Source organism: Ornithodoros turicata, chromosome 2, assembly GCF_037126465.1.
Source record: "Ornithodoros turicata isolate Travis chromosome 2, ASM3712646v1, whole genome shotgun sequence".
Taxonomy (NCBI): domain Eukaryota; kingdom Metazoa; phylum Arthropoda; class Arachnida; order Ixodida; family Argasidae; genus Ornithodoros; species Ornithodoros turicata.
This window is the reverse complement of record NC_088202.1, coordinates 90,676,685-90,702,023: the sequence shown is the minus strand read 5'-3', so window position 1 is coordinate 90,702,023 and position 25,339 is coordinate 90,676,685. Positions and strand designations below refer to the sequence as shown.

The following is a 25,339-nucleotide window of genomic DNA, read 5'->3' as shown; positions in this document are numbered from 1 at the left end:
TGTTGTAGCTTAAAACTCTCCAGTCGAATACTTCAGCAGCAGGTCCAGGTATCGCTGCAATATCATGCGGCTCAACACTGGTGATCGTAAGACAACCCACTGAGGCAAAATGTGCAAACCAGGAACCAAAATGGTTGGAACACTCCCTGATGAGGCTCCGAACACCAAGGATGCCTCTTCAAGTAAACAGTATACGAATATGATGTAAGGAATATTGTACAAGAACAAATGAAATGTACGCCTGCAGAAGTCCCAAAGGTGCCATTGCTCAAGCAAAAACCATGCAGCGTCACTTTTAGCAGTACGCAAGATTGCAGCAAGTGATTTCGTAACTTTTTATTTGTACAGGAAGATATAATACAAAGTGGCTTGCAAGCATAATTCAAATAACCACTGCCTATTACTATAAAAAAGGGTTTGACTTGGACAGTTATCGCACTTTCACCAATACCCATGTGAATGTCCTTTTGAAACACACACACACACACACAATGTTTAGGCTGCATGGTCACACTGTCCACAAACCTCCACTCAATACGAGGCAACTCTCATGAAAAAATTGCAACTTGCCATAAAGAGAAAAGAACACCCATACCACACTTGGGTAACTAAGCAACTTTTGACTACAGAGAATAACGTCAAACGGGGCCTAGAGTCCTGGCAGGTCATTTTTGCCCAGTTTACGTTCAGCCCGGAGCCAAAAATAGCAACCACTCACGGGAGCAAGAACTAAAAGCTGCACTGCCTCCCTACTGACCATCAGCAACATAAAGAACTATGCTAGGTTCTCTGGATGCACACAGGGTGCAAAGACCTGCTAGTAATATTTAACGTAAAAGCTGCTGACAATGTTCTTCGGTACTCACGTAGTCAGGATAGCAACCTTTCTGGGTACCTTTCCGAGTGGTACATAATTTTCACACATCCTTGCATAATTTATGGGTGTCAGTCAGCCATTCCAAAACTTTGCTGTGGGATGTACCTCATTGGCAACACGCACTACAAAGACCGAAAGAGGTGCTCCGAAAAATGAGACACTGCGTACATCCTCGGGCAACCGCTCAAAGTTCACATGCCCAGAGTTCAGACGAAGGCTGGGGAAGAGAGAGACGTCCCCACGCACGAGGTTTGTCATTTTTACGCTGCACACGCTCTTTCATGCACACACACACACACACACACAAAACACGTCCCGGCAAAGGAAAATCACATTACAGGGGAAAAAAATGCTAAAGAGAATTTTCCTTGTATTTAATGCACCTACTTCGCTGTCATTTTTCTCCCGTTAAAACCATGAAATGGATGAGAACATGAAACAAGCAAAAACGAAGAAAAGGTCACTCCTCCTTCCCCCACAAGAGGAGGAGCAGACAACTATACGTGGAGAGCAATTTTGCCACCTGCACTCCTCCCTGCTCAAGTCCTATGGGTTGCAGCTCTCAAATCTTCTGGATCTTGTCACCCACTACAAGGGGATTGTTCTTTCGAATTTCCTGAGCACCCAGTTCCTTGTAATCGAACGTGCAGCTGTGCTCATTCGAGTATCTATGGAGGCTGCAGAAGAGGCCTCCGCAGCGGCACAGAAAACCTGCGTGAAGGAAGAAACCTAATGGTGAAGAAGCACAAAAAATTGAAAATTTGGAACAGTTATTGAACAAGGACTGATACACAACGGGCAACTATCACCATATGCTGGACATCATAACCATCATTGTTCATAAATGTACACAGAAAGCATGAATACTACATAAACGCTGAGAGCATGAATACTAATGTTTCGTCAACTGTGACCTCTCAGTTTTTCCACACTTGGCTTCAAAATACTACACACAGACAGTATATGGCAGAACTGAAGAAATGCTGTCATAGTTAGAGAACAGGCTGCGCTATAAAGCCGCTGTCACACTGCCGTTCTGTTTATAGTTGTGTCACACTGCTCAGACAAAAGTGCATTTTGAACATATTTTGTCGTATGTTCTTGTTTCGGTCTCCTGTCACATCAAAAGACTCACATAAACAGACACAGCCAGTCGTCATTGTCATCAGGCACCCCCTCCCTCCCACTTTCAGCATCAAGGATGCCAGGAACATCAAGCAACAGCACTGATACTTTACTTCGAACTCTATACTGACAAAGCTGCACCAAGCTTTCTCTTTTAAATCTCTTCTGCAGTACGTCAACATAGCTACATTCCATACAATAGGTCAGTCTCCTTTGATTAGCTGCGATATTATGTCTATTCCAATGAAAGATCAACAAACCAAAGAAAACACACTGAAAGCCAACATGACGACGCACACGAAAAATTGCGGAAAACGTTGCCTGGATGTCTATGTCAGCGAAGCCACCCATCTCCATCACAAGAAATTTGCAAGGGTGTGTATCCTCCGCCGCACAAAATTTGCCACGTCTTAAAACACCTTTTGTTGATGTGTTTGCCAACAGAATATTTCACACCACAATAGCCTGTCTCTCGCTGAGATGATGTTGGTGCTATCTCACCAGTGTGACATTCTCAATGACAGAGCACAAAACAGAGCAAGTCCCCTTTCTTGTCGCTGTTTTTTTCGTAGTCTGACACAGTCCTACCGACGATTGCAGAGGCTGAACAAACAATTAAGACGAACACAACATTTAGGCCCCACCAACGCCAAAGGAATGACATCATGATGGTAGTTGACGAAAAGTCCAGTGCTGGTGGCGGGACACAAACCCACCCATTACAGTTTTTACTAGAGGTGTGCGAATATTCGAATATGAATCAAATATCTGCAGTACTCAATTCGTATTAAAAAATTGATATCTAAAGTTACAAAGCTGTTGCGGGCAGCGCGCTGGAATTTGTCCGCTGCGGTAACAGCGACGAACATGAATAGTAGAACAGCTGCAAAGCGGCGCACGAAGCTTTAGAGAATTCGTCTACGAATGAGTCTCTACACGTTCGGTAACTGAAACCGAAACCAGCACACGATTGTGTGCAGCCGCCATTAAAGTCCGCCTCAGCCAAACGCGAAACCGCGGTACGCTTCATCACAGTCGCGGCTTTGGTAGATTGCGAACGAACATTCTGAACATTCGTGTGAGGCCTACAGTTTGGTTAAATTCTGGTTGAATATCGAAACTTTGTTATATTTGTTATAAATTTTGTTGTATCGTCAGCACATCACAAGGTCCACTGGGAAGATCTTGCTAAAAAAATGTATGGGCTCATGTGTCTCCGGGTTTTACGTTTATTTATATTCATGCACGGAGAAAGAAGGCTAGGAGGTGAAACTCCCCCATGGAAGCATGCGTGGGCACACGACCAGAGAACGTCACATTGGGAAACTAAAAAAAAAAAAGGTGGTTGGGGGCACTACACGACAGACAGGAAGGCAGTAACACTCAGCGGTGCTGTCCTGTTTTGCGCTTTTGCATGGAATGCTATGGGAAAAGCAGTGCCCTTCACGAGTCGTGAGGCAGCTTCTACGGATGTTAACTTACTGAGAAACGTGAAGGTTGTTTGTCATGACAATACAGTTAAACCTCTATGTAACGAAGTCTGTAAACACATCGCAAAACTTCGCTATATGGAGAACTTCGTTATAGAGAACGTTAGCTAAATTTCGGTTGTTGTTACTACAGTTCAGTAGCCTGAAGTTCCCGGGAATATAACGCACGAAAAACAAGACTATGGAAGAGAAAGAAGCAATTTATTTGGCACAGAAATAGTCAGTTACTCGCTTTTGCACGGTCTTGAAGAATGTCGGTGTCACAGACCGTTCATAGTTTGCCAGCGCTGCCAGAGCGCCCTCCTGGTCCTTGTTCAATGGCGCGTATCGTCGAAGCACGACAATAGAGTCGAGCGCCTCCCTAACAGATGGCACACATATGTCCTCTTCAGTGTCGCTCTCGCTGTCCTCGTGTGTATCCTGACGCAGACCGGCGACGATGTCGGCCTCAGTAAGCTCCTCTGTGCATACTGCCGTTGAGTCGGCGTTCAAAAAGTCCTCCAGTGCAACATCATCCGGCACCCCACCTTGTTCTCGAAGTTCTTCCCATCGCTGGAGCACAGCGAGCGCGTCTGAAGTGTCTTCCAGAACGCTGGGCTCAGCTTCCTCCACGTCAGCACATGGGGTGTCTTCTGCCTCATCAGTCCTCTCAAACCCCGCCTTCCTGAAGCAGTTTGTGATGACCTCGCGTTTGGTTGCAGACCAGCTCGCTGCAAGCATCTCCACGGCTTGGATGGCGTCCACTTTCGATTCTCTGCCGAATCGAATGTCCAGCAGCAGTCGGTCCACTACACGTGCGCGATAGGCGCACTTAACACTCCTTATAATGCCTTGATCCAGTGGCTGGATCAGCGATGTCCAGTTCGGTGGAAAAAATCGCAGCTCCACATTCGTCAGATGGAGGTCGACATGGTGCGCTGAGCAGTTGTCGAGCAGAAGGCACACATGCCGGCCCTGCTTTTCCATTTCACGGTCAAAGTCCCGGAGCCACTCACTGAAAATTGCTCACGACATCCACGCCTTTTGGTTGGCGGCGTACATCACCGGGACCTTCCTTCCTCGAAAGCAGTAAGGGTTCTGGCTCCGTCCGATTACGAGGGGAAGCCGCTTGTCGCTGCTGTCCATGTTCACACAGAAAAGGACGGAAAACCATTGCTTACTTTGAGTCCCACCTTCACAACGGCGTCCCTTCCGGGTCAGAGTGCGTCCAGGCATCATTTGGTAAAACAAGGCGGTCTCATCTGCGTTGTAGATGTCTTTAGGCTGGTATTTCTCCAGGATTCCTTTCAGTTCTTCTTCCTGCCACGTGGCAGCCCCAACAACGTCGGCAGAAAGAGATTCGGCACACAGAACTCTGCAGACAATCGCGTGTCTTTTCTTGAATTTCTCTATCCAGCCGCTGCTGGCCTTGAAGTCGTCGCATCCAAGCATGTTCGCGAAGTTGACAGCCTGACATTGCACGATAGCACCGGTGAGTGGAACACGCGAGGCAAGCATCTCCATGAACCAGGTGAACGTTGCTTTGTCGACGTCGTCATAATGTGCAACCTTCAGCCTCTTCCTCGTGGTGCTGGTCCCCGCTGCGACGGCTGCAAGGATGTTCTCTTTGCCCTTCAGGATCGTTGACAAAGAATTCGCCGGGATACCGAACCTCGCAGCTACGTCCTTTTTCTTTTCACCTTTGGCGACTGCGTTGATGACGTGCACCTTGGCATCTACGGACAACGATTTCCGCTTGAGCACGATTGCCATGGCGTCCACTTCACCCACTCGCACGCGGAATCAAAAGTGACAACTGACCGGCGGGTGTAAACTGTAGGAAGAGAGGAGGGGGCCTCCTTCCTTCTCATTCGTCGAACGCTGGTTGCGCACGCCGGTTGCACCGGTCACTGAACCCCCGGCGTCCTCCTTTCACCACCTCTCCTTTGTACAGGCTTCTCCAACACAAGGAGCAACCTGGATATGATGCGTCCGGCACCCCGGATGGCCCTGAATTCCAGAAAGTTCAGAACGTCGCACTATTTCCGAGAATCGGAGCGGTGTTCAGCGCGCGCGGAACTTCGTAACACAGAGAACACGGGCAAACGCACTTCGCTGTACGGAAAACCCAAATACATGGGCTTCAATGGGACAAATGTACAAGCATTTGAAAAAGTTCGCTAAATAGAGAAATTCGCAGCATGGAGAGTTCGCTATAGGGAGGTTTAACTGTATGCATCACATGTGCCAATTACAGTAAATCTCGGTTATAACGAACTCGACGGTCGCGCGCAACCCGTTCATTATATCCGAAGTTTGCTATAAATGGAATGGACAAAAAATTTGATCCAAAAGGCCAGCAGTGTAAGAAACATGAGTCATGTATGCTGTTCATTGAAAATACATCGTTAATGGCACCTGTTTATACACAGTTGCGGAGATCACGGCGTTTTCTAAGTCATCAAGGTGGTCCAGGTGGGCCGCGGCGAGTGCCTTCGCGTACACAAAATCGCGGAGCGAAGCAACGTACTTGAGTGCCTCCGCTGTAGTTAAAATGTAAGGAGGGGAAGACACTGTCATCATCATCGTCATCGGAAAGTTCGTTTGGCGTCGGCAATGATGTCCGAATCACTGAAGTCCGCGACGGCCTGTGCGTCGTCATCTGCTGTCGCGAACTTCTCGAAAGACTGACAGCCGTCAGTCAGATTCGCAGCCGTTGCTCTGTCCCAAAGTTCTGTGTCGGTATCACGCACACCAAAGTCCACTTCACGATCGGCGTCTGTAGCCAGTGCCTGATGAACAAATCCAGCTTTTCTGAAGCAGTTTCGCAAAGTTTCCCGCTTCACCTGCATCCATGACGCCTTAATCATCGGCCAAACGGGTGCACGTGCAACGCGCGCTGATGGTGACAGCGCATTGGCTGCAAAGCGAGGTCACGTGCAAGCGGCGCCTGACAAATCCGCGGGCGTCTGACGTCGCACGCTCGCCTTCTCCAGTGGTCGAGGGAGCTCTTTCGGTCGCAGTAACCGAAGGCTCCCCAGCAATTCGTTCATAATAGGCGGGGGCAATTTCCATAGACTCAATACAAATTTTGACGGTCGTTCGTGAGGCATTCGTTATAACCGAAGATTCGTTATAAGTGGGGCTGTTATAACCGAGATTTACAGTACATAGCACCGCTGGGTCAGCGCAATCTATGGGAAACAATTCTGTTCTGTCAGCTCTGTTGGGCAGACGAGAATGCGATGACAGCAGAAGAGTTTTTGAGCTTAGACTGTGTCGCCGCAGGGAGTGCACGTTGCTCGATCGTCCTAAAGCTCAACACGAGCTGAAGGCACTGGGAGACACAAACGCAAACCACCGAGCCAACGGCGTCGAGCAAAGTGATGCTGACAGAGCCGGGCAAACAACAGCATCGAGTGACTGCAAGCTTCCCGATTTGTGTCCTCATGCAACAGATGGCTCTGCAGGCCGAAGCTGCTCCTCGTACATTCTCTGGTCGTGGGAGACAGTGAAGTTTCACCTCCTAGCAGTCTTTCTCCGTGCCCCCATATGGAAACAGAGGATTCTGTGCAATCCCGTTAATTCAAACTCGAAGGGAAGCATCAAAACAGCTCAGGATAGAAAATAATCGAATACGCACTTGCGTTCGTTTCTTCAGCCACGACTCTATAAACGTTGTCTGCGATGTTAAGCCCAACCCAATCGCGAACGCGAATATTGTCAACCCAATTCCAGAAAATATAAAATTGCTGAATTTTTTAGCTATGTAGTTGACAGGAAGTCTTGATCCCCTTAAAACAGCAAGGCTTGCTTGCTTTGCAGACTACAATTAAGCGGCTGGGCTATGCGCCGGTCAAGTTTGCGCACACCGCTACGGTGATTTGTTCCTTTCGTCTAGCAGAAGTATCGCTTTTATGAGAAATGGACTTGTACGTAATAAGTAAAGTAAGCATTTAATAAGTAAAGGTGTCCTCAACACGCCAGCAGTGCGCCCACCAGTGTGAGGCCGGCACGTCAGAGCCGATGCGTTGTCGGACGCGGCCCTGCAAATTGTTCGAATAAATTGGTGCACACGTTCATATGTTCAAACCACCGGGCGATTTCCGCCGTTGAAATACACATGGCTTTGCTGGGACCCGGGCGTCAGTTCGAATTATCCAGAAGGTGAAATTAAGAGATTTCGAATTAACGGGATTGCACTGTATCAAGTGTCACACTCCTCAGACAAGCACAGTTACTATTTATGCTTAAAAAAGGCAGCACACAAGATTTATGCTGCACAGCTGTAACTCCTTGTTGTTTGTCATAAAGTACATTATTAAATTTATTGAACAAGATCCCTTCGATCCCTACAGCTGGCTAACCTTTTCAATGACTTTCATCCTTCATAATTAAATTTGTGCCTACCAGACATGTTACTCAGACGGCCTTTCAGATACAGTTGTACCTCATTTTGCAATGTGGTTATTTTTGCCATCCCAGCACAAATGTTGTTGGGCCTGAATATGAATACCATATCTCTCCTTGACGCACGCAACCTAATCTTTATGACAAGTATCGGCAAAGCAGTGTATCACACATACTGTAGAGCTCACACGTGAAATACAGCAAGAAATAGTTGTAGCAGAAAGGATGCTCCAAAGAGACACGTACCAGTGAGGCCAACCTTCTTGCGGCACATTTGACACCGATTCTTCTTTTTCTTTTGGTCTTTCTGGTCATCTTGTTGGCTGCCTGTGTCCGAAACCACACTCTCTGTGGACTTTGAGGTTGTTTCACGTGCTTCAGGCTGGACTCCCGTTTTCTAGGTGGAGGAAACAAAACACTATAATAAGTGGACTTCCAGAAGTACAGGGCATTTCAAAAAGGTGGACCCGATTTGAAGCTGCTATATCACTGCAACCACGAATCGCCCATGATACTCTTACCACGTGAAAGGGCAGGCATAGAGTTTACACTGTGTTTTGTGCCGCTTCTATGACAAAGGTTGCCGACCCGTACTTTTTTTTTTTAAGGGAAACAGTTTCGGGGCAAGCCTATCTGGGAATGCTGCAGAACTGGCCTTTCCTACAACTCAATGAGGATTTCAATGACTTCATGTTTCAGCAAGACAGAGCATCGCCACACTGCCAGGTTCATTATTTTCTGAATGACACTGCCTCAATGTTGGATAGCTCACAGGGGACCTCACGACTTGCTGCTGCATTCTTTGCCTTCAAGACCCACAGACATTACACCCTGCAGCCCTTTCTAGTGGGAATACATCAAAGACTGTGTTTGTGTGCCACAACAGGCGACTAATATGGAAGACATCAAAAACGGAACCGTGGCAGCGGTGACTTCAGTGGAAGACACTGCGAGAGACATTTGAGACATATTCAACAATGGTCTCAATGCTGTCCATGCAGCAGGTTGGGTGCACATAGAGCTTTTATGAAATCCTTAGTAAAACTTGATGACCCACTAAGCTGATAAAAATGGTCACAAGCTGTTGGGGATGCATCACACAACAGATCGTTTTCGTCCTCAGGCTCAAGGTTCCGTTCTGACGACTCACTAAGTTTCTGGTAATTTTTTGTGTGGCTGTAAAATTTTGCCCATGTGAAATATAGTGGTTTGAAATTAGGTCCATCTCTTTGAGACACTTTGTACAATAATCATGTTCAGCATCTAGCAGCTGCATCAACACAATGCGCCACTTTTATGGTGCACGACTTCACGCCACATAACTAGCGCAGGAACACGTGGTATATTTCTTTAGCAGACTGGCATGGCCATTGAGTATTTAGTCACTTATTCTGGTGCTCTGTCTCAGTCTCAACAACTGGTGACCAAAGAGACACTACTAAATCATGTTTCTGCACCTATAGCTTCGCATATGACATCAGCAGACATATACAGTCCATGCAATTTGCCTTCATTTATCCAGGATTCAGCTTCCGGACACCAAAATTTTCCAGGAACCAAATTCACTTATCCGGTGTTGAGTCAGACAACGTGAGACCTACATTTCGTCAAGCGGATGCAACAATCTGAAGGAATTTTCACCTTTCCCTTTCTATGCGTTATCGTACACTGACCAGTCTAGCCCACTACACTACAGATGAGTGATGAAACCCGTACACTTGCAGAGCTCCAATCTGATGCCAAAACTACGAGGAGTGTCCGGAAAGTAAGAATACAGTCCGTGCCAGCAGCTAAGTAACGAAGCCAGCTGAGAGGTGGCAGCACTGCTGTAATCCTTGAACATTATGCTTCCCTCACCCCTCCGGTTTGCAGTTCTCCGCAACCGCTTTGGCGGGTATGATGCTTTGAAAATGTCCGCACTGATGGAGTATCCCGCCAAATGTGAGGTGCGATCCGTAATACGATTTCTGCATGCAAGAGGCAAAACACCAACGGACATCCGCAGAGAGATTTGTGCTGTTTATGGTGAAGTTATGAATCGGCACAATGTGGCGAAGTGGTGCCATCAATTCTTGGAAGGAAGAACGGATGTCCATGACCAAAAAAGAAGCGGGAGGCCGTCTGTCCTCACTAATGATGTTCTTCGTGAAATCGAAGATGAAATTCGTTCAAATAGGCGTGTAACCGTAAGGGAATTGCATGAACTGGTTCCCGAAGTGTCCAAGACGGTGATTCATGAAGCCGCAACTGAGGAATTAGAGCATAAGAAGTTGTGTGCAAGATGGGTGCCCAAGATGCTGACCAACTAGCACAAGACGAAGAGGATGGGTTACGCGTTGGGCTCTCTCACACTACACACAGGAAGATGACCAATTTCTGGTCTCAACAGTGACCAGTGAAGAAACATGGGTCTTCCACCACACGTCTGAATCCGAACAACAATCACTGAAATGGCGTCATACACATTCTCTGAAACAACACAAGTTCAGAACTTCAATTTCAATGAAGAAATTGATGGCCACTGTCTCCTCGTTGACTTCATGCCTCCGGGAACAACAATTAATGCCGCCGCATACTGTGAAACCTTGGAACAGCTACGGCAGTTCATTCAAAACAAACAGAGGAGACTGTTGACAACTGGCGTACGCCTGCTTCATGATAACGTTTGGGTCCACACCGTGCGAGTCACCATGTCGCTTCTGACAAGATTCATGTGAGAGGTTTTGGAGCATCCCCCGTATAGCCCGGCCTTGGCTCCGAGTGATTTTCACCTATTTCTTCCCCAGATGAAACATCTCTCTGGGAGACAGTTCGCGGATAACAACCAGTTGACACAAAAAGTCATGACGTGATTTACACAGCAGCCAGGAGACTTTATGACCCAAAAGCTGGTTCCTGAGGCTGAACAAGTGCTCAGAAAATGGCGGCAAATATGACGAAAAATGAAGTGTTGCGAGAGTACCTCAGAGTTCAGGAATCGTCAAATAAAAATTTTCTGTACTCGTGCTGGCATTTGTATTCTTACTTTCCAGACACGGCTCGTATGTTCAACAGCTGTGGTGACACCACAGTTTCGGGGGTGTGGCAACATTGACTGGCATGATGACGACTGCGCTGGAATTAGGGATGAAGATGTCGCTTTCACTGATGACCAGCATGAATCCAATGACGGTGACAAACCCAGTGTTGTGACCCTTGGGCATGAGCGAAGTACATAGGGAACGTCTCAGGCATTTTTCGTGCAAAATAATAAAGTTTTTGTCAAGCTAATCTCGTCAGAAAGAGCTTACAGGGGCTGAATTTGACATGGATGACGACGAACAGTTCCCATGTCCCCCGAAATAAACATGGGGGGGATATGTTTATTAAGAAAAGCGTAGGCTTTGTTGACAACTGATGGCTTGTCTGATCTTGAGTTCCATTTATCCGTAACACCCGCTATTCAGACACTTGCCCTGGAGACTGCTAAGTGTCAAATAAACAAGTGTCGACTGTATCACCAAATGTGTTATCCTTCCACAGGAAGCTCTTGCAACTTCTGCGTTATGAGCTGTAGTTCCAGAACTACTAGCAGGTTACACTATATGTATGTCAGAAAAGCTTACTTCGCTCGGAGCATCATCTTGGGAGGTACTGGCAACAACAGGGGGAACTGTTGGGTTGGCTGTGTTCAAGGCAGTATCAGACACTGGTCGGCTGCTGGAAGAGGCACTCTCGCTGGATGACGCAGTAGCTGAAAGCAGCAGCAAAATTATTTATGGTGGAACCCTTAGTGGTCAGTGACAACACCCGTACTTAACTACGCCATGTTGATCCCACCATATAGACACATAGTCAAAACATGTCTGGCTATGGTTTGATGCAGCAGTCCTCAACTTTGAGGGAGCCCATGATCATGCTAGCACAACTTCAAGGAACCTACTGCTTTGCACTATCAGGTTCACAGAAACTTACGACTATCTCCACGGAATCAGGGAATTTTTTGGGTCCTTAGTTGGGAACCCCTGGTTCGGAACACAAAAGTAGCAGCGAGTGCTCCAACCAGCTTCAGTCACACGAAATTGACCTTTGTGAGAGTGGTACATCAGCAAGTATATTTAATGCTTGCCAATTACTGTGCATCAAGTATGGCAGTACAGAGCAGATTTAACTTTACAAGACACAATAAATAAGCCAGAAAGGTAGCACATAGCCTAATATGATGGCTGACTTCTCTTAACTCCTATCAAGAAGACCTTACTGCTCTCATTATCAATTTTACCCACATGTACTATTGCCTTGTTGTGTCACAATGACAACTGATAAACCTATTCACACGCATATACATCTATAAAGCAGTAAACTCTAGCCCACCCAACCAAAGCCAAAAAAATCCTCTCCACTGTAGGCAGCGATTTCCTTCCCAATGCGACACTTGATATCACAACCTTCCATTCTGCCTTACACATTGCAATGCCCAGTGAGACAGATAGAGCAGATCTGCATTGCACCAAGCCCTGGTAAATGTTGGAAAAGGTTATGGGGATTACACTGAAGATGGATACAAGGAGGAATATGACAAAATGAGAAGACACAAGAAGGTGATACAATGCTGTTATGCAGACAGTGTTGCGGCCCCCAGCCACTGAAGAATATGCCAAAAACATGTCATGTTCTGTGTAAGCTGCATTATGAGCTTAGTAATGAGGTCCACTACTACTAAGTGTGCCACATCTAAAGAAAAAAAGGTGATGTTTCATATTTTCTTGATATCATACATCAGTACAGGATTAACAGGAAAGGTGGAGAAAGTGATCACGGAGCATGGACGCGAACCACCGCTGAAGTCGAACAAAAACCTGCTATAAACCATTATTTTTTGCCAGACTGAGCCACAATTTTATTTTATACTGCCAAACCGACCTGGAACTGACAAGAAATGAATCTGAAGCAGGAGATAATCGTTCCAGCTACATTTTGCAAATCTTATCAAACACACTCACACGAAAATCGCACTAGGCAGGGAGTTCAAGCAGGTCGTGCTTTAGCTATGTTCCAGTACCACGGTGTACAGCAGCAGACGAAGCAAACTCTTGTCAGACAGCCATTCGTGAGAGAGATTCCAATTTTGAATACGGAAAATGACACAAAAATGCAGTGCTACCTGAGTTACCCAGGTAGATATGCACAGACGCATTTACTGTGTTAAGTTGCCACAATGGCTCTGGAAGAAAACAGTGTGTTCAACTCCTGTGATACCCAAAAAGACTGGCATGAGTAGATCGCGTGTTTGAGTTGGTGACAATCTCACCAGAATCACTTAATTAGATGCAAAGGTATAATATGTTACATCTATGGTAGTCACTGCTTTCATTCCTGACACTGGTGTTTTACGACTGCTTTCCAAAAATGGCGGCGTCCACACTCAAATGGACAATAACATATTCATAACGTGGCACGAGCATCTGAGCCTTTTAGAAGAACACTGGAGTGTGGAGAAAAGCTCCAGAAAAGAGTATGCCTATGCACTTAGCAGTACAAGCAATTGGATGCTTACACAATGCCTGGCATCTACCAGAGGAGGCTATACGTACCAAAATCAGCATACCAGTTCTGCAGCAGAGCAGAAGCTAATAGAACAAAGAAACGCAGCTTGAACAAAGACAGTCCAGAGGGAGGGGATGAAGGGAAGGAAGGAAGCAAGCAAGCAAGGAGGCAAGGGCCTACCTGTGGGGCTGCCGCGGCCGGCCGTCTGTTTTCGCTTGAGGGCATCCTTATAGCACTGGGAGCATAGCCCATCCGTGGCAGGGCTGCCATAAAAGCCACAGCCCGAGCGACACAGGGCTCCATTCTGTGACATCTGATTTGTGTCCCGCTCCATGCCTCCTTCTGGCCACTACTCACGTCCTGACAGGGGACCCAGGGGCCTCAAATCCTGCACCATGGAAGAAAGAAAAAGCTGCTCCCTCAGGACGTGGTCTCAAGCAGATGCACAAACAGCCCAAATGAACCAGCAGAGTTTCCAAAAAATACACACCTGGAATCCATATTTAAGACCCACTGTACACAAACGCAGACAAAATTTTGTGAGCAATGGTCACAGTGCGGCAGTCAAGTATTCTATATTACTATGCCCATCAAGAACGAGCCAAGGGTGAGCTCTTGCGCGATAGTCAGTTGCTCCGAAGCAACGTGTGCGTATCCACAAGTATGGGTCTTCACCTGAAGAGTAAAGACTCATCAGAGGTGCACGATACCTAAAGATACAGTGAGCAACATGTGACTATGCAGATGAATTTGTATTGTGTCCTACATGAGAGTTCTCAGTTAGCAATAAAGTGAACCATCTTCGACGTTCATGGTGCAGAGGTGCAAAACAGATTTCTGGAGCCGCTGTCCCATTTGCAAAATTCTGTACACAGTCACATCATACAACATGTAATTCCACACAGCATTCAGTTCTCTGAAGCATAAAACGAAGAACATAGATGTGACAAATTGAAAAAATTTGTGACACATTACTAGCGTCCTTTACACAACCACCCAATGCTATTCCGCATATCTATTCACTCGAGTAATTTACCCCAGTTCAAGCACAGCAAAAGCACAGCCTAGGGCAGAAACGCTCGTTGGGATAATATCCTACGTACTTTACAAGATTCTGGGACGCCCTCTGTTATCTGTTTTTTGGCGTCGAACGCCTTATCTAACGCTGCTATAGTGAGTAATAACACTGAAACAGTTTCAGCGAACGGCCGCTGCAACGTTGCTACTCTCACAAACGATCAACGAGATACTGCAGTGACATCAAGGTCCCCGATCAGCTACAATGCTCTTCCACACGGTCAAGGCGATCGTTCATCCACTCACTGACCCCAATTGCTCCTCTTTGCAAAGCGCAAAAAGATAAAATAATCAACGACAGAACGCGTGAAAAGAGCGTCCTAAGCATGCAGGCAATGAATTAACAGCGGATACTGGCATGTTTGCTGAGCAGATAGTGAACATGTGGACCCAAGGCTCCGCGGCTGCAAATCACCTGCAGGCAGACGCCTAAATTTCTACTGAACGCCTAGTACTTTTCCAGAACGCTGGTTAGTTATCGTGCAGTGGTAAGAGTCTCAGCACCCGCTCCCCCGATATCTGATGTTCACATCGTACATAAAGAATTGTAAAAACAGCGAGGAATGGCATGTTCACGGACGAAACAAAAAAAGTGGGTCCCGCGAGAATTCAGTGTGCAAGATCGCAAAACCGAAGGCAAGTAGGACCACAGGAGGTGGGAAAACACGAAATGAGTGTGCAACCGGTATGTACCCGCAAGAAATTAGTCTCTAGCAGAGCTTCACTTCCTCGAGGCCATCGAACGAGCAAGTAACGGGACAGATTGCGAAATAAGCGGGCTAGGAGAAACTTTGGCCGAGAGTTACGCAAAATGATTTGAGACTTACATCTCGAAAAAGAAACTGTGCAATGACAACCTTGCTGCTATCAGGTTCGCAGAAATCGTGCGTAATAGGCCTACGACATCTACAAAGCATGCTGGCCTCGTTTGATGCCTTACGAAAGCTCTCTGCCAACCATTTTGTGACTGTAATGTGAATACAGATAAATCTGAACGCCACCAGCATTCAGTAAGAGGCAGTATATATCTTGCAGTCGCCCACTGATAATCCCCTGGGCGTATATAAATCTTAGGCCTCACTTTTAACCTCCAGCTGATTACAAAAGCGCTCACCTTTGATGATTTCCCAACAGATATCCGACTTGTGTCGCTTCTTCACGCCAATCCAATGGTTGTGTAATGTTCCACTACAATAGTAACGATGATTTCAGCTAGGACAGTTCAGTACAGGGAGGAAAAATCCACGTCCAGCACAAGAAAGAAGAGAAAATGGCGTCCACCACGTATTTGAAATGAGGCTGTTGCTATTGCAATTTTGGAGTTGAACAAGTCTATGACTCACAGGGAAGATGAAAACGTCACTTTTCAGTTTCAACGTTCGGAGGGTCACAGCTATCCATTAGAAACGACACGTATTGGGACTCCTGACGCCTCACACTTGAACAGAGAAGGTTCAGCTTGTGGCGATGAGCAGCAGATTGCCACAATCACACAGAAGAAATGCGTCATGTGACCAAAACCAAGGCGTTTGATTGGCCGCTGTCGTTTGACCTCTGCCTCACTTCCTGCGTGACGTCAATCAATTTTCCGGTGACGGTCATGAAAATTGCTTGGTGAAAGGACAGATAGTTTTATTCCTACGAATTCTGTATTGGCGTGTAAAGGCAATGTATTTTTGAGCATTTGTATGGTTTAACTCGTACTACCTGTGCACCATGCAAACGCACGAACACTGAAAATGCGGTAGGATAGGGAGCCTGTTTTTAGAGCCAGGCGGCTGGCACGAGGTGTTTTCCCGTGAAAGCGTCATTGCGCAATGTTGAAAAAACAGCTGACGCAAGCTACGTACCACGACGAACGTGCGTTGACATCGGCAGACGGAGTTGCCCAAAAATTTTCGTTGCTCAGTGCCCACCAATGGTTATTTCAGCTTTGAACTGCGCAGTGAGTGGAGTGGTGTCACAATTGTAAGAAAATCAAAACGACAGAACAAGCGGCGGCGGATACAACTTACAAAGAGAAAGGAAATTACTTCAGGAAGGCTCACACGTCAACTTTATGTATTTTTTCCACAAGATTGGGAAACTCATACACAGCTACGAAATAAAATGTGCGACACAGCAGGTGACGAAACGATGATGTCACCGAGTTGGAGGTCTTGCACGGTATCTCTTTTCTTTTTAACTTTTTTTTTTTCACCAAGTTATTGTTATGACTGTTGCCTCAAATGCATGAATGTAATGCGTGCATGATCCACTTTCTCAGACCGATTTTATTTGAATGTGTCTTATCACCGTGGGGAATCCCGCTCACACTGCTTGGTTCCCCGGTTTATTAGTATTACTGATGACTTTGAGTCGCTTTCGCTCAAACGCTCTGATTGGGCAGTGGGCTGAACCGTTCGCGAACCGTTTGCTCGAAAACGATTCACTAAGACTTCGATTGGTTACTAATTTTGCAGCGTTCACATAGATGTAACGCGTGTGAAAGTATGTACTCATTGGCATTTTGCGCGCGGAGAGTGGCTACCCACGAAAGAAAGAAGCCGTGTATAAACACAAAAACACGCACTGGAACCCTTATGATTGTGACTTGTGTCAAATCGACCACTTGTTGCCAGTCATGCATAACTGAGTGGCAATGACAATGATTCTCCTTTTCTGTTATGCCGCCTAAATTTTTGTCTCCCACGTGCTGCTCTGCGGAACCCCCCAACGTTCTATGTCAACCACTGCTGTCCTAACTTAGGACAGCAGTGGTTGACATAGAACGTTGGGGGGTTCCGTGTAAGAGGATCAGTGATCCTCTTACACGGTGCCAAATTTTATTTAACTCGCTTCCTTCATCTCTAGATATTTTTTCATCATCATGTACATCATTTAGGCACAATATGTATTCTCATTTTTCGGAACTTTCATTTCTTTGATATTTTTTCTGATAATTTCCCTTTTGTTGTCGTGGGATTGTATGGGTTTCTCAAGTTACAATGCGCGTGCGCTCTTTTCTTGTTTTCAATTCAAGTCATGTACATTTATTTTTTGCATGTACAGTTTTTTTCTTATTGCATAGATCGTGTCTTGCTGTTAGTGCATATTGTCTGTATTCGCAAATTGTATTATTGTATTTATATATATATTGTGTCTGTTTGTAGTGCACTGCATTGTATTTGAGTGCACCAACATTAGGGTCGTCATGACCGTTTTTGGGCACCAATAAAACATTATTATTATTATTACAGTAACGTGTCCTGGTACTTCACAATTAATTCTTATGTATTATAATTTGTAATGCACACTGGGATGAAAGTTTTCATACGATGCGCATCCCACACTATCCCGGGCGGCAAAATGGACTCTTCCCGCGACTCTTCCTAAGCATATAAACGTCCACAACGCTGGTGGCTTGCAGTGATTTCCCGGAAATGCAACCACAGAGGGGGGGGGGGGGGGGGGGGGGGGCGTATATGTTTCTGATCACATGTTTATATGGGTATATGTATTGGTCGCCGGGCTGTGTTGGGCAATCTCATAAATTTAAGAGGGGAGGGAGCTGCAATTCACCAGGGGGCGTACTGCCCATCTGGGGAGGGGTAAAATCCCTGATTGCTTGCAGTGCGTACGTGGGCAGAGTATTGAGAGCCCGTGGCTCGTATCCACCAAAGACCCTCAAAGAAGGTTTGCAAAAAAAAAAAACATCACAGCATATATATTTCTTCATATATTTCTTCATATATTTTTTCGCACATAGATGGCGCCACATATGGAGCCCTCGTAGATAGAGAGCAAAGGGCAAAGGTAGATGTGCATGTACCTTGTGTGGGCTTCTGGTGTGTCTCAGCACATTGGGTAGAGGTGTGCGCGGGTGCTGTTATGTCCGCGGACCCGCGCGACATCCTGGTTTGCAGATAGAAATAAAACATAGATGAAATGCAACGTGTTGGAATCCGCGCGGATAGTATGCGGGTTTAACCGCACGTCTCTGCGGTGCGAGTGGATATCCATAAGGTATATATGCATAATGTTAGAATAACATTTGGCGTTTGTCACTTACAGGCGCGTGCCCATTTTGCTATGAGTCGCGACAGGTTTTGTCCAGGGGGGGGGGGGGGGGGGGGCGGGATATCGCGAGTAGAGCAATACCGAATTTGGCAGTAATGGGCTTTTAATATGATTGCTTATCTTCGTAATTCAAGGAATGCACTACGTTATGGGCAGAGTAATGAGTAATGTATTCTCATTACAAGATACACAAATCTATCTAGTTTTTGTCTCCGCGTGATTTCCCGTTTAGTTTCGGTTTCGTTCTGTCAGTATTCAGCCCCTTAATTATTTTGCACAGTTATTCGTCGCTCTAGGTTGCGACAACTATTTGATCGTGACTTGCACGATCGTCACTTCGGAGGATTACATTTTGTCAAACTCTGATATATTTGCAATATAATTTGTAATAATTAGTACATATGCAATCATTGTTTGTTTCATTCGTTCGAACCATTCACCGATCGGCCTATACCATTACTATGATGCGGTCAAACTGTAGTAGACGTCCATTCATCGCCTTCCGAACGCTTTCTCCGCTACTCAGTGGGATCAAAGGGCTCAAAAAAGTCAGGAGGAGTAGCAATTAGGACTACAAGCCTCGGGACACATGTTTGGACAAAAATTACCAGAGCTCTGAAAAGTACCAGAGCCGTATATTAAAAGGGAGTCTGGCCATTGGGAGGAGTCACAAAAAGAGGCTCGACCTGTCAATCACAGTTTCGCTCCTCTGATTGGTTTGCTTTTTACCAAGGGGGTCGCCATGACACCATACTGCCACCCAAAATGGCGACGAAAACAAACACAGTGAAGCGGGGATTTCGTGACAAAAAATTTCCACAGACTAACCTGATTTCATGCTGCAAATGTACATCCTAATATAAATTTCTCGGAAATCAGTTTCAACTTATGCTCATCCATCAATATCTAACTGAAAATAATACGTTTTGTCGCCGGTGTTAGGCCTAGTGAACACGGCGATCACAAGGAAATCATAACAAAAACGGCGCTGTGCTGTACGATCTTATTTTTAACAGCGGGATTTCATGGATATAAACATTATTGCCTCTTATATTCCAACTATTCATGTAGATTTGTTTAAAAATCATACCGACAACAGAATGTGTCCCAGCAGGTGGTTCTGACGGCAGCGGTGCAACGACGGAAGCAGACGACAATTCCCAACGTGCCTTACGCTCCCTAGGTGGCGCTTATCAAATTTGCACCAACAATCCACTACTTTTGCAGATTGCGAGAGGTATCCATTTCAATCCCATCCAATCCACTTGCCACCCAAAATGGCGCTGCCCATGTTGGATAGGGGGGCAAATAGTGAGGATAGGCTGATTGATAGCGCCCCATATTTCAAGACTTCATTGGTCGGAAAGCTGAAAAAGTGGGTGGAGCTTCAGGTATAGGCATGACCCATTAATGGCCAGACTCCCTTTTAATATACGGCTCTGAAAAGTACCAGTACGAGAGCAGTGCGCCATCTGGTGCGCAAGAGAGCTTTCAATCTCGCTGGTCAGAAAAGCTGATTCCTTCGGCTGCCAGCCGTGACATGCCAGCCCGTGACGTCACGTAATCCGCCCATCAGAGAGGCGCGCGCCTTCTGTTTTCTTTATTTATCCGTTTTGTAATTTGCTTTCGGATTTTGGTTCAAGCGGCAAATTGAAGTACTTGGACCTCACCAGCACATACCGCAAGAGCTCAAGTGCACAGTACATGGCATCAATCGGTAGGAAACTCTGAAATTCATTCTCTCGGATCAAAGGCGCCCTTCCCCTGGAAATACTGGACGACTCGCTGTTACTTAGGTCAACTACATTGTACTTATTTGTGCGCGTCGCATCACAACACCACAACAACCTCACATCACAACAATGTACCAGAGTGCAAGACGGGCTCGTAGTTTTTCTCTACCTATGTAACCTCGCCCTTTCCCTCCCCGTCTCCCTGTTTGATATATTGGATAGAATAAACGGGGTTATTTTCGCTGCAGTCAATTCTCCTTACACCATGAGAAACTGAACCGCTTTGAACCGATGTGAAACCGTTATTTTTTACTCTGGAGCTGAACCGGAACTGAACCGTTTTCTTCGAACCGAAACGAAAACCGGAACGAAAAACGTTTCGGTTCGACGCCCTGCTGTACGGGCAGTTGTGTACCGGAATACAACGAGTCGTTGTGATCTTGAAACGGTATCGAAAGGACATAACTGGTTCTGAACGTCTCCGAGGTCTCAAGAGGGAACCTCGTTGTGGTCACAAAATTCAAAAAGAATTGGGATTGCAAGTTGCACAAGACGACATAACAACACTGACGTTGAAGAATTGTTATCGATGAATATCAGAATATGTTCACCGAGTATTTTCTTTTTTTGGTGGTGGTGGTGGTGGGGGGGGGGGGGGGGGGGGCATACCCTCCCAGGAAACTTTTCTTATCATTTCACTGGAAAGAGTGCTGCAGGCAAATACCCGTATAGGAAGCGAATTATGGATGTCATAACTCCTAAGGGAGAGTCTACAGTCGCCTATGAGAGTAAAGCTGATATATGTGGAGATGGTTAAAGTTCCGCTACGGACTAAAAATATATCTTTATTTCGTAACAGAGGTCAATCTCGCTCAAAGACTCACTACACAAAACACGAAGGTGACTCAATAAATAACCCTGAAACTTCGACATTGAAATTTCGGGCTCTTATTACTCTCATACGCACTTAATGCTCTTGCTGTATGTTCTGTTTTGCGACCTCCGCGTGGGCACATGCAAGCACGCGACAACGGATTAAAAATGACTGTCCGGCTTCATGTTTCCCAGGGACGACAAACTGTCGGTCATCCGTTTTCTTATGAGTGAAGGGGTGAAACCCATCGACATACACCCGGGTGCCTGCATATCACTACAACAAGCGTAATGGGTGCGTAAGTTTGGCAAGAGGCGAGACGAACGTGCTCGACTATTGCCACGACTATAGGCCGTCCGCACAGTAACGGCCGGAACTGTTGGTGCCGTAGGTGACCTTATTCATCAAAACATCAGTGTCAAAGAGCTGGCCGAGTTATTGGGTGCGAGTGCGGGGTGGGCCGATTTTATCGTACGGGAGAAGGTGCAGCATGCAAAGGCGTCTTCAATATGGGATCTCGGGAGCCTTACATAAGAAATCTGTGAAACACCGTGTCGACGCTTGTACAGCGCTTCTCAGATGCCATGAAGGAGGAGGGGAGGAATTTTTGAGTCGCGTAGTCACTGGTGATGAAATATATGTGCATACTTCCAACCAGAGAGGAAACGAGCAAGCACAGAAGGGTGCCAAAGCTCGTCACCGAAACCGAAGAAGTTTCGAAGTCAGGCGACTGCGGGGAAAGTCCTCTCGACGCTTTTTTGGGGGATCAGAAGGGTACCAGCGCTGAGCACTATATGCCTAGGGGGCATACACAGAACGGCAGATCATATTGTGATCAGCTAGTGACACACCTGAAGCCCGCTTCAAGAACAAAACGCCGTGGACTGCCCAGCAAGGGGGTTCTGGTCCAACATGACAACGCCCGCCCGCACACGTCTCGTATGACTTCAGCCATTTGCAATATTCAAGTTAATAAGCCTCTACCCGAGAAACGTCATCGTGACGTTGGTAGACAGACTGAAACCGAAACAAATCGGAAGGGGAGGGCTAGGTTCCACGAATGGACACTTGTTCGCTGCCTCCTACTGAAAGAAAAGTAGGACCGAAGGTCGCATCCCTTTCAGGGACCATGGTAATCCCCTCAAGACCGTGACTTTCGGGGCGACCTTTGTTCGCCTCTAGCTTCGAGCGTAGTTCAACTCTACCAAATTGGTGGCGCTGTTGAACGCTATGACGTCATTTGTTTACAAACAGGGAGAGGTCTATTGCCTTCTACATCCCCCATATTCCCCTGACCTTGCGCCATCGGACTATTACATCTTTGGACGCCTCTAGGAGGATCTTGGCTGCTGCCATATGTTTGCATCCGGCGTTGTGAAAAGCGGTGATGTATGGCTGGTACCCGCCCAAAAGACTTCTTCTCTGCTGGAATACAGACGGTTCCGCACACGATGGCGCACATACATTTAAAAGTAGGGGGACTACGTAGAAAAATGCTACGTTGTTTCCCAGAATATTCGTTTTCATTGTTCGCCAATAAGTTATTTAGGTGAACTGCTGAGCCGCCCTCGTAGAAATGCCGTTAGTGAGCACTACCTGCTTGCACGAACTTTAGAAAGAAGCCACAAAACTTCATAGTTTCGAATTCTCCAAGAGTAGGTGACGCCATCAAGAGTTGGCGTCTCCCTCCTGGCAACAGCACGACCGACTCCGCTTCTCGCCCAACGTTGGAAGCCTGCCAGCAGCTGTGGCGAGGTGACAGAAATGGACTTTCGTTCCAACTTTTCCAATGGACTCCAATGGTCTTTTGGATCAATGTTGCCGGAGGCAGTGCTGATTGCGCACCCTATATGATGTCATACTTCTCAAAACCAGAAATGAAGTTTACAATACTTCCACTTCACATATAGTGAAACAACACAGTGGGAAACACGGAGATTGCAATGATATCGATTCGGTAAGATTCTGAAGACACGAGATTTATCTCGTGGTGGCAATTTGACAGAAAATTTCATTTCAGCAACGCACCCTAGTTCTTTTTGGAAATAAGAAAAGTTAACCACATGCGCGTATCCGGTTCCAGTTGGGAATCAAGCACGGGCTATCGCAGATGTCACAGGGGTAAAAGACCGATAAAAGAAAGACTATCAAGAACCCTGCAGAGGCGTCCCGAGGCCAACTTCCGCTTGGAGCAGGAGGATCGTGAAGCCCACAGTTAGCCCCTTTTCACTTTATCCAAATAAGCTTCATAAATTTCTCTTTCAATTTGATTTCTGAGATTGGCTCCTATTGTCTTTTTGAACAACGATAAGCACCCACATTTCATTCATTTAAAAGAAGAGCGGCAGTTCCTAAGTGCTAGGCGAGATTAGATTGTTGAAAATTCCTGCCTATGACTTACCAATGATGTCATAAAGAGAAACTGGTATTTAAAGTCTGTTTGTGTCAATAATACTTAAACCTCTAGTTGGGGGCTTGCTCTGTTTCAGTTGTCTGTCACTTCTCCCTTGTGCTTGTATCATTTTTGCTGCGTTTACTTGTGCGACTTATTTTTATATCCCAGCGCCGTGACGATATTGTCGGTAGCTTTTGGTCTTTGTTCCGTTAAACAATCAAACCACCAGGCTAAACTTGTTCCTTATCATCCTTATCTCGGTCGCACACCCTTACGACATCCGCCAAGATGCCGTAGCTCGTGCCTACGTCATCGTAAAACTGAAACCGGATGCGAACATGACGTGGCTGTCCCTTTAAAACGGCTAACAAAGTTGGAGCAGGAATATTTTTACAAGTGCCAACCATGCTGTTATGGGCTGCCAAAGACTCAACGACGTCAAAATGACGTCGCCTGGACGTCGCCTGGAACGTCGCTTGGACGTGAGCAAGAAAAGTCGAATATGCATTAGAGGAAGAAAATTTCTTATGCATAGGAAGTGGAAACAAGAGAGATTTCGCGCCAAATTCTTCTAAATCCCTGACATGGCACGTACGCTATTGGCGTTGGCGAAGTATGACGGGCAGCCAGAGGCTACAGACACTCTGAATGAAAAGCCTTGCTTTATGGAAGGTATGAAAATGTGTGTATTGGACGGGGGGAAGGGGGGGGCTAGGGTGTAGCGCTGGGTGGCTCGCGTATTCGAATGTCTGAATTTGAAAATGCAAAGGTGTCAAGCCTGCGAAAACCTGGGCGAGGGATGACGGTATCACAGAAAGAAGTATAAGGCAAGCCAGCTGGGTGTAATAACGTGAGAGGGGAATCATTTGCTTCAGAATGAGAACTTCCACTATTACGCGGAAGATTAATTACGCGACAGAAAAGCAGGACAGTGAAAAGTAATTGCTTTTTGCCAGTCCTGCTTTTCTATTGTGTAATACATGACATGCTGGTTATGAATTGCTGCGCTGCTGTTGTCCTAGTGTAAGTCCTCATTCGCAAGGAAATGATTCCCATATCGATGTCCCATATCGATATATTTGCCTTTTTTGGGGGGCTGAGGTGTGTGAGAAGAACAAGGTAAATTCATTTGCTGCCAGGCGGTATAGTTAGTAATGATCCATTGCAGGTTACGTTCAGCCAAGCCGGTAACAAGGACACGGCAGACACCACAACACCGTCAGCGTTGTGGTGACTGTCGTGTCCTCGTGACGGTTTGGCTGAACGTAATGTTCAATAGATGAATCCCTAGACAGACACACATTGCCCGTCGCAATGGACGCGGCGCTCACTCACAACAACAGGTTTTCTAGGAAAACAAAACACCGTATACGCTGCTGCTACTGACAGCTGGGGGTTGTCAGTGTAACAACACCAGCTGTACACCAAGCTTCGTCGCAACTAGCATGTTTGTCGAGGCGAAATACGCAGCAATGAGCCCCCCCCCCCCACCCCCCAAGTGTGTATACAGGTTTCTTACCTTTCAATTTTTTCCCAGGTCCCCCGTCATTCTGGGCCATAATTTATAGCCCGTTGTTACTACGGGCTTCGCTTGAGAACTGCGCGCTTTCAAAGGGCTCGCGCCATGATATTTAGTACACGTGATCACACCAAACGTGGTTCGTATCATGCCATAAATGATGACGCTGTGGCTATATCACTGCTCTGGAAGGTTTCGATTTTCCTGGAGACACCGAACAAGGTAATTCACTTGTTCGAAGTCTCCCTGGAAAAAGGCTTTCTGATTTGTCTGTC

The 25,339-nt window shown here is 46.4% G+C and overlaps 1 protein-coding gene across 7 annotated transcripts; it reads right to left on the bottom strand.

Moving 5' to 3' along the window:
* Positions 1-321: 321 nt before the first annotated feature.
* On the bottom strand, positions 322-25,142 carry LOC135385764 (AN1-type zinc finger protein 5-like). Of its 7 annotated transcripts, none has more exons than XM_064615269.1 (8): positions 25,065-25,080; positions 15,599-15,672; positions 13,898-14,082; positions 13,588-13,795; positions 13,455-13,490; positions 11,487-11,614; positions 8,128-8,278; positions 322-1,588 (listed from the first exon to the last, which is right to left on the bottom strand). In XM_064615269.1, exons 4-8 carry the CDS (start codon positions 13,739-13,741, stop codon positions 1,440-1,442), a joined length of 618 nt encoding a protein of 205 aa, XP_064471339.1. In that variant the 5' UTR covers positions 13,742-13,795; positions 13,898-14,082; positions 15,599-15,672; positions 25,065-25,080; the 3' UTR covers positions 322-1,439. The 7 variants fall into 7 exon arrangements, with proteins under 7 accessions (XP_064471339.1, XP_064471338.1, XP_064471336.1 ...); XM_064615268.1 differs by lacking the exon at positions 25,065-25,080 and adding an exon at positions 15,828-16,020; XM_064615266.1 differs by lacking the exon at positions 13,898-14,082 and having other exon boundaries at positions 25,065-25,089.
* Between the last annotated feature and the right edge of the window lie 197 nt (positions 25,143-25,339).